Source organism: Pteropus vampyrus, unplaced genomic scaffold (assembly GCF_000151845.1).
Source record: "Pteropus vampyrus isolate Shadow unplaced genomic scaffold, Pvam_2.0 Scaffold51, whole genome shotgun sequence".
In the NCBI taxonomy this organism is placed as follows: domain Eukaryota; kingdom Metazoa; phylum Chordata; class Mammalia; order Chiroptera; family Pteropodidae; genus Pteropus; species Pteropus vampyrus.
Window position 1 is genome coordinate 329,400 of NW_011888832.1, and position 9,670 is coordinate 339,069.

The following is a 9,670-nucleotide window of genomic DNA, read 5'->3' on the forward strand; positions in this document are numbered from 1 at the left end:
GCCTTAACTCCTAATGTGATATTTGGAAATGGGGACCTTTGAGACCCTCATATTAGTGCCCTTATAAGAACAGGAAGAGACACTAGTGCTTTCTGTGTGTGAGAACATAGGGAGAAAGCGGCCATCTGCAAGTCAGGAAGAAAGCCCTTACCAGGAACCAAATTGGCCAGCGTCTTGATCTTGGACTTCCCAGGTTCCAGAACTGTGAGAAATGTCTGTTGTTTAAGCCTCTTGGTCTGTGATATTTTGTTATAGGAGCTTGAGCAGACTAATAAAAGAGTTACCCAGACGTGCAAAGGGAGCCTAGCCAGTGTAGAGGCCAAGAAAATTAAAGCTAAAGAATGTATAACTGAAATGGTTAGAAATAGACAAGAGCAGCCAAATGAGCTAATAGTGGGAGGAAGCCCTGTCACCCACATATTACCGATGAGAAGCCTGGACCCAGAAAGGCAGAGGTGTCATATTGCTTAGTAATATGAGGCAGCACACAGACCAGAATTCAGGTCTCCTGGCTGCTGACCTCAAGCCTCTTCCACAACACTGCCATCTGTCTCCCTCTGGTGTCTCGGATACCTGCTATGGTCTGTATGAAAGCTAACGACATAACAGGAAACTGATTCAAACATATTTATTATAATTTTACAGACTCTAAGTTCACTAATAATTCTGCAATACACGCTGGTGTAATGCGACACCAGGCCTGGGATCATCCCTCTGACCAGGCTATGTACCACCACCCGCAGCCACCTCTCTCAAGTGAGGCAGCTTTCTGAGTGTTTCCAGGTGCAGTAACTCAGGATGCTGGAGAGGGCAAGGGTGCAAGGAACGCCTCTGGGTGCCTGTGCTGTGCTGTGGAGGAGCTGCCACGTTGGGTGGCTTCAGACCCTGACTCTGACTTAGAAGCCCCGGAGAACATTTCTAAGGTCATGATGTGATCAAAGTGTCTGTGGGATGATGACAGGGAGGTGCTGAGTTTCTGTGGATTGAATGCTTGGATGACAGTCTCATTTTTCAATCACACAGCTGCAACACAGAGAGGCATCAGGAGGCCAGGCCTGGTATTCAGAACTGAAGAAGTGGCCCAATCCTGGGCTACAACTGTATTAAGTGCCCTGTGGTTTCCAGGTGGTTGTGGTAGTGACACAGGAATCCTTGAGTGTTTTCTCATTAAGACCCTGTTCCATGGATGGCACTTCGTGCTTTTCATTGCCCTTTAATGTATCCGCAGGTTTTCTTCTGGGCACTCTAGCTTATACCCCTTCTTGCTCACCGGCGCTGGTTTAGACCTGTCAAGTTCTTGAGCTGATAAAGGGATGGAAACAGTGATGAGGCCTTGCTCTACCTCTAGGACTCCAAAGGGAAAGATCAGGATTTTCAAGGAGGCATGTACGGCTATAAAACAGAGATCTGACATACCAAGATCCTGGAGTCAGCCATGTTTCTTGATGCCAATAAAAAATAAAGAAGTGGAGTATTTGGAATTAAGAGACAGGCTGAACCACTGTCAGTCTCATTAGCTTTCCAGTTTAAGGCTACAAAACCATTTGGGGTCAGCGATACATTAAATGAGAAGCACAGGGCCGGAGTGGGATGGGGGGAGAGCAGGGACAAGCCGGGCAGTACTCACCGTCACTGCTGCACCCATGAGTCCTTGCACCAGTGCCTCTCCAGTGGACTTTACCTAGAAGGAGTCAGAGTCAGGTTTTCTTAAGCCCCCACCACAAGCTTGAAGGTGAAAAAGGACAAACCAGCAGGCCTATTAGTACTGACAGGTAGTCAAGAGGGCCCCGGGTACTAGAGGAAGAGCTGTGGACAACACAACCATAAATGGGCCAAATGGACGAAGGGTGGAGCTTCGGGAAGGGCTGGTATGAGGAAGAACCAGCCAGGCTCCCTGGGAAGGCCCTTGGGACAGTCAGCAGAGGCTGAAGGGGAGTAAGAGAACAGACAGGTGCCCAGCTGTGGCTCAAGGAGACAGTGTGCCCAGTGAGGAGGCTTCCCAAATGGCTAGCCCCCTTCTACCTGATTGGCAGTGTGGCCCATGTTCATCGCGTCATTAATCCGGTTTTCCAAGAAGCGCCAAGTGTCCTCAAAGTCTGGGGAGGAGTCCTGCATCATCACCAGCTCTGTCGTGTTGTAGATGCCAGCCAGCACAGCTCGGCGAGTGTACCAGTTGAACTGCGAAGAAACCCACCCAGGAAGGTGGGTCACCACCACCACCACAGTGGGCTGGGTGCAGTCGGGGTAGTTTCTACCCAAAGACACAGGCACTCAGGGCTCCTGCCTGATTTCTTCTTTCCCTCCCAGATACCCATGTTCCTCTGGACAACACTACAGTTCCCAAATGTGGCTGGGCATCAGCATTACCTGGGACATTAAAACGCAAGCTCTTAGCATTTAGGGTCAGTGGGTCTGAAGTAAGCGCCAGGAATCTGGATGTCTACTAAGCATCCCAGGTGACTTTGCTACATCCAGTCCTTTTCGGAACTGCTGGTGAAAAGACTAAGTCTTAAGCCATGTAAGTTCCAGGGAGGCTCTGTGGTCAGTTATGACCAAATCTTGGTGTGTTCATCAGGAAAGTGCTGGCTAGGACAGGGTCATGGACAGATTAGAACACCTAGGAGGAGCTGAGAGTTCAAGTCCTTCAGCCACTTCTGACTGTCCTGGCAAACTACTCTTCAGAGCACTAGCTCAGCTGCCTTGTGTTTTATTTCTTTAATTTCTTCGCTTTCTAATTTCATTTTCCTACCACCTCTGTTGGTGGTATATTCCCACGGGGCGGGGGGGGGGGGGGGCTTTATTAAAGCACTTTGTTAGAACTGCGGTGGGAGTATCCCTTTGCTTCTCCATCCCAGATTCCATAAAGTACCAGCACATATTAATTTCTTTTTATGAGGGTATACTTTTGTTTTTTAATTTCCTAACAGAAATACGATAGCATTAGGAAGTTGAGTTCTTTCCTGGTGTCTGTTTAAAGGCTTATTGATCTTTTAGTAAAGCAGGCCAAGAGGAGCTAGGGGTAGTTTAAAAAAATTAAAAAATAAAAAAAAATGGGTGTCTCCATGGCATTAAAAAAAATCAGTCTCGTGTAAAACATACTGAGAAATTCTGCTGCAAAATCTAAATCTCAGAAGAAATGAGGAGAAAATTATTATAAAATGGCAGCCCAATCACAAGGCTCCCTGATGTCCTGTGTCACTACTACAGGGCAGAAGGAATAATCACTGGTTTGTGGCTAGAGCGCTGGCCCCTGAATGAAGTGACCTAGATCCCACTGTGGCCTTAGTCTCTCCTTACCAAGATGGGAATGACACTGCAGGCCCCCTGAAGGAATCTGTGATGAAAGAAACTTCACAAACTTCCTGAAGAAATGCTAGACCCAAGCCTTTCCTGGCATCCTGTGGGTCTCAGAAAGCACTCACGTCAGTGGACTGGTCCCCAGCATAATGCCACATGTCGTCCACCATGCTGGTAAGCAGGTTCAGGCTGGGCGGGATGTTGTGAGGGAGCATGAGGATGCTGAGGGCCTGAAGAGAGAATGACAGCAGAATAGGTACTGCACACAGGTGACAACAGTGCACATAAGTGGCTGGTACCTCGCCTCTCCACTGAGGTATGTAAGGAGGCCTGCCCTGCCCAGCTCTCAGAGACCCACCATCTCCACCCCCTCCTGGTGGCTAACCACCCTGAACAACTGATGGGAGCCAGGGACGGGCCCCACCCTCAGCTGGCCCTGTCAGATTCTTAGTCCCTAGCATGTGGACCTGGGGATGCAGACAGCAGAGGGTCTAGCCTGGTCTCCCGGGGTCCTGAGAGCAAGGATGGGGAAGGCACCTATTCTGTAACGTGGGGAAAGTAGCAGAAATAGGAGGGGAACCTGGGGATGGTTTCTAGGTTCAAATTCCAGGCCACTGCCAGGGCGTAGATAAATTCCTCCATTTTGCTTGTTTGTTTAACTCAACTTGATTTCTGTTACCTGAAATCAACTCCTTCAAGTAATACAAGCGATGGCACAACCCAGAGACGCCTCCATTAGCAGACACCAACTCCTGAGAGTACAAGGTCTTCCCACTTTACCAACTCTACAATCCACTGGCTGTGGCCTGTAGGAGCTGGACAGAGAGGTCCTGGACTGACTGGAAAGCTCCCTCTTAGTGAAGGAGCCCAGAAGGAAATGTGCTGAATGAGGAGGCAGCCAGGGCCTAATGCACTCATTCCCATCGTTTTAACTGCGAGGTGGAAGGAGCCAAGGCCACGGGTCTGAAAATCAAGTGTGGCAAACACAGGCAGGGGAGAGGACTTGACTTTCAGCTACACGCCCTTCACTGTAGGCATTCAAACGTCTGACAACTGACTGACTGAAATTACACGCTCAACAGTGTCCTGGCTGGGCAGAGGACACTAGATGATCTTTACATTCCTATATTTCTGATGTGCTTTGACTCTACTTTTTTAACTGAAAGAATAGCCCATGCTGTGACATGCTTTGAAACAGAAAAAAAAGAAAGCTTCAGAAAAGGGGAGAAAAGCCCTTGGAGAAAATATTGCAATTCTGAAGCACCACACTGACAGTGTGAAAAGAAGTCTTGTCCCCTGAGATCTGGAACACAACGGGCCTGTTAATGACGGCTGATAAATGTGCCAACTTTTCTAATCTCCTTCATGGGCTCCTCCTGACTGAAGACCTGCTGGCACACTCAGGCTACTGAGACCCCACCCAGGATGTGATCTAGAACCCAAGCCACTCGCATCTCCAGGAACTAAAACACAGACGGCTCCGAGTTACTCTCTTGGCACCCCTAAATTTGAAACCTAGCTCTGCCAAGTGTATGGAGTATCCCTGAGTTTGTGGAGACAGTGAGCTGACTTCTGGAGTGTGCAAGGCCTTCCGAGTGAAAGGTGCCGACAATCATAAATGTGAACACATTGTTGGCCTGGGGCCTAGATATGGACTCTGTACCCGGGGCCAGTGCTCAATATACGGGATCAGCATTCTCAGTCTGGTTTCCACTGCATCCCTCAGGAACTGGTCTGTCTTCCTCTTCCTAGAAGAGGGAAAAGAAAACAGTGTGTCTCTGGGTCAAAGGAATGGGCTCAGCACTACACTGTTTACTCAGCCTAGGGAGGAGGGTCCCGCCAGCTCCGGCTGCTAGCCTAACTATAGCTGTCAGCGCCAGGCATCTGCCTGTTAGTCCCATGAGAGCAGCAGGGCTGCTCAATGCTCTCCTTTGGCTCTGCTTGGATTGGCCTCCTGGGGACAGCTGGTGGGGCCAGAGTTCCTCAATCCTGAGCTGCCACCCTGAGTGATAATGACAGGGGACTTACTCTGCCTGGCCCAGCTGTACCAGCTTCTGCTCCTCTTCCAGCACACGGGTGAGCCGAGCATTGCACTGAGTCACGAAATGCAGGATCAGCTCACTGCCATCATTCCCAAACATGCTGGCTGCCGCACTGGAGAGACCCAGAGACTACAAAAGGGACAAGGGGAAACAGAAAAGTGGCCACAGGTGTCATGGACATGTGTTGCCTGTTCATCACTAGTGCCTCTTCCAGTTACAGCAGCTTAATTTTCAGAAGGCCACCCCGCTCTTCATTCTCAGTCCATGTGACTTGGGTGAAGCTGACCACCGGTCCCTCCACACTCCATCAAGCCCCTTGGTGTGTTGCAGAGCATGGGACGCAGGCTTGGGTGATGGGCGTTCAAGCGACTAGGCCAGGGATGTGCACAAACCAAACTCAGGCCCTGCGAGGCCACTCAGGACTTTCACTAGTGCTTCCTGGAAAGAGGCTCTGTCTTCCCATGGCGTGTTGCTGAGCTGCTTCCAGTTCCACGTGGGAAGGCCCCATGGAGGATGGAGCTCAGGGAGGAAAGCAGAGCGGATGCTGGGGAGACAGTTCCCAGCAGCATGACCTAAGAACGCTGTGCCAGAGCGACTTCAGACCTTGCTGTTACTAAATGAGCCAAAACATTCCCTTCCTTGCTTAAGCCAGTTAGAGCTGAGCTCTGACATTTGTAACCTGGAGTCCTAATTAAAAAGGGGCTCAGGAAGAGCACTCAGAATTCTCTCCCTCATCCATTCACGCAACCTACATCTCTTGGAAATTAGGCCTCTCTGTTGCTTAAAAAAACCAAAAACAACAACAACAAAAAAAACACAACAAAGCTTTTCTTCATGAGCGGTCAAGGAGTAAACAAGCTACAAAAATCCTTAGCTATCCTGATACACAGCAATTACTAAGCATCTTACTGGAGGCAGAACGCTGACAGCTACAGGGGCAGAAGGCAGAAAAGAAACAAAACAAATTTAACTCTAAATCCCCACCACTGGGAGTGGGGAAAATGCCTCTGTTTTGGTGGAAGTACACAGCCCGTTTAGAGAGCAATTTGATAATATTCACATCAACATTAGAGTTGAGCGGCATCGATAATGAAGGTGACTGCATCCTTGCCATGTGCCAGGCACCCTGCTAAGCACATTTCATACACAAGCTCATTGTAGCCTCACAGCACCTCGAGCAGGTGGGTACATCATCACCCACATTTTACAGATGAGTAAACTGAGGCTTAAAGCTCTTAACCACCAGGCTATACTGCCTCTAATATGAACGTAACAGAACTTCAAAAATACACAAACTCTGAGCTAGTTACTAAATTACTGTCTCTCAGCTCCAAAGCTGCCCTTCCATCTCCAGCTCTGCGATGCAGAGGCTGGGGCTCTGCAGACCACACTCTGGCCCCACATCAGGGGGTGGGCAGAGGGAGACTGCAAGGCTGGAGGAAGGTGAGGCTTGCACCTTCCTGTTGACTTCTGTCTGCTAGCGGTTTGTGTGTGTACCATCTGGGGGACGGGAACACCTCTCTAACCCCTGCCTCCTCTCCCTGCCCTCCCAACCACTCAGTCACTCCCTCTCTGTGCCAGTCCCCAGGGACCCTTCCTCCAGACTTAGAGACTCCAGTGCCAGCTAAATAGTGCCTGCTCCTCAGGGGTCTGAGTGTCACCGCCACAGGGACTCTCCTGCAAGCTCCTAGTTTTAATAATTCCAACTCCTCCCTTTGTTCCCAGCCCTGGGGATAGGAGCTTCCTCCCGCATCTGCTACCTCCATAACAGCTTACTGTTCTTTTTACCCTTGCAGTTACCTGCTCACCTACTTTACACCAAGTTCATAATTCTGTGTATTAAATTCTCTATTTGAATAACTGATACGGTTTGTCACCTGACTGATACACTCTCTCAAAGAGCGACTTCTCTGAATGTGTCCTAAAGAAACTAACCAGAAATGTACTTAAATTTATATTGCACAAATAGGTTTATAATATTGAAAAATTGGAAATAACCCAAATGTTTACCAAGTGAGTTCAAATAAACACAACAGGTATTATGCAGCCGCTACGAATGGAAATATGCAGAGTGAAAATGCCCAGTTAACCACAGAATATTCAGAATAATCATATTTTTCCAAACAATCCTGTTACATTTCTGTCTGCTGGTTCCATAACTTTCTGTAATAATTCTTTTAAACCTCCGCTTCCTTCAAACCTTGGCCTCCTCCCACTCCTTCCTAACTCGGGCTCGTGAGACAAGCACAGCTACTGCATGGAGGAGAACATGGAAACCATCCCAAGAACTTCCTTAATGTTCTTCCAGAAACCAAACCTGCAGCAGTCTCCAACCCTGCCCCTGACCAATTTCTACATCCCCCATCAGTGTTCAGACTTGCTTGAACTTCCATATCATGTCCAGAGCTTGGTACACACTAGCTTCCTTCTACCCTTTGCAACCAAATGCTTCTCTGCTTCCTAACCTTCTATTCACTCAACGTTGACCGGTAAGACTTATTGAGAAAAATAAGGTGTGCTGGTCTCCAAAGTGGTGCCTTCTTGAGAGTTTTCAAACACCACTGTTCATCAATTCTAAAATGCACATTTTTTTTTTTTCATTTTGAACAATCAGTATGAATCGTACACTTGATGATCCATCATAGTTTAACGGGCAGCATTTTCCTTTTTTTGATGATGCATAAAATAACAGTGCTTCTTACAACTAATGGCATCTTAGAGTCAGTGAAATATAGTAGTTTTGATCTTAGGCAATTCTTGCCTAATCGGCTGCCTTTAGAACCTAACTCCCAAGAACCAACTCTATCTGATACTCCTTTTACATGAAAAAGTAGTTGAAAAATGAAGCTAATCTCACCTTACTGGGAAGCTCCCCGCTCCCCCAGCCCCACTCCCCCACAAAAAAGAAGAAAAAGGAAATCCTGCAGCAATGACGGGTTTCACGCTGGGCTGGAAGATGCATGAGGTTGGTGTGACTCCCTCCTGGCTGATCTTGGTCAGGCTGCCCCGCCCTCACCTACACACACCTGGGCTCCTTCTGCAATTGCCTCTGCCGTCCACCCATGGGCCGGCACGAACTCCAGGGCTGCCGTCAGGATGCGGTGCTGCAGCTGCTCCTCACTCTCATGGTCCTCCTCCTCCTCGCCACCCTGGTCTGTGTACCTGAGACCCAAACCCAGGAGAGCCGTGGGGACAGAGCCCAGCACACCTCATCTCACTGCCTCCTGCTGGCATGCAAAATGAGCCTGACCGGAAACCAGAGGCACTGTGCCTTCTCTAGGCACATGTTGAGAAGACGCTTACTTTGTGTCAGTAACAGTGTTACAATGCCAACACAGTTCAGTTATACCATCCTCCCCCACCCATACAGTCACTGAGAGAAGGGACGCAGTGAGCGAGGAAATCTAAACATTCATCAATAAAAGATGCGTTAAAAAAATTTTGGACTGCTAACTGCTGGAATATTATGCAATCATCAAATCATAAAATAATGACTATGAAAAGACATTAGAAATGTACTGTTGAGTGAAAAAACAGGTTCTGGGAATAGCATGTATTGTGTATAGCAGGGGTCACCAATCCCAGGGCCATGGACCAGTACTGGTCTGTAGCCTGTTAGGAACCGGGCCACACAGCAAGACGTGAGCAGTGGCCAAGTGAGCAGAGCTTTATCTGTATTTGCAGCCGCTACCCCAGCGCTAGCATCACTGCCTCAGCTCCACCTCAGATCATCAGGCATTAGATTCTCATAAAAGCACTGCTCACTGATGCCCAAAAGGTTAAGGACCACTCGTAGTGTAATTAATCATTATTATATACATAGATTTACATATGAAATATGCTTAGAGAAAGAGCTCAAAGGATATTCACAAAAAATGTTAGCAGTTATTTCCAGGTTTGTGAATTCTGGTAAATTTTGCTTTATTTTTTAAAACTTATTTATATTGTTTAGATGTTTTAGAATGTACAGACGCCATATTCATTTAAAAAAAAAAAAGGTTCCTAAACTTTCAAAGACAGTCTTGAAGATATCGAAAGGTGAAAAGGGGGAAAAGAGGAGAGGAAAGAAAAGAACGGCCATACCTGGCATACAAAGTGGCCAGAAATAGGTGGACTGGGTTCTCCTGCTTACCTAGGGGGTGAACGAGGAGCCTCTGGATTGGGTTTTTCTGACTCCTGTGTCTCAGAATGTTGCTGAGAAAAAGAGGGGGGAGGTTGCTGCTTCTGCTCATCTGAAGACCTTAGTCGCAGAGCTGAAGCATGGAAGGCACGTGGCAACAGGGCTGGTCGACAGCGGGACACTGAAACAGAAACTGAGCTGGTCAGTCAGG

General features: G+C 48.1%; 1 protein-coding gene across 1 annotated transcript; it reads right to left on the bottom strand.

Annotated features, from left to right (window-relative positions):
* Positions 1-1,209: 1,209 nt before the first annotated feature.
* Positions 1,210-9,665, bottom strand: COQ9 (coenzyme Q9; the record flags this gene model as incomplete). The annotated part of the gene is made up of 8 exons (XM_023530665.1): positions 1,210-1,302; positions 1,628-1,681; positions 2,023-2,178; positions 3,423-3,527; positions 4,961-5,045; positions 5,326-5,468; positions 8,366-8,501; positions 9,472-9,665. Coding segments are annotated over 8 exons (909 nt in total), but the record flags the coding sequence as incomplete, so codon positions are not given.
* Between the last annotated feature and the right edge of the window lie 5 nt (positions 9,666-9,670).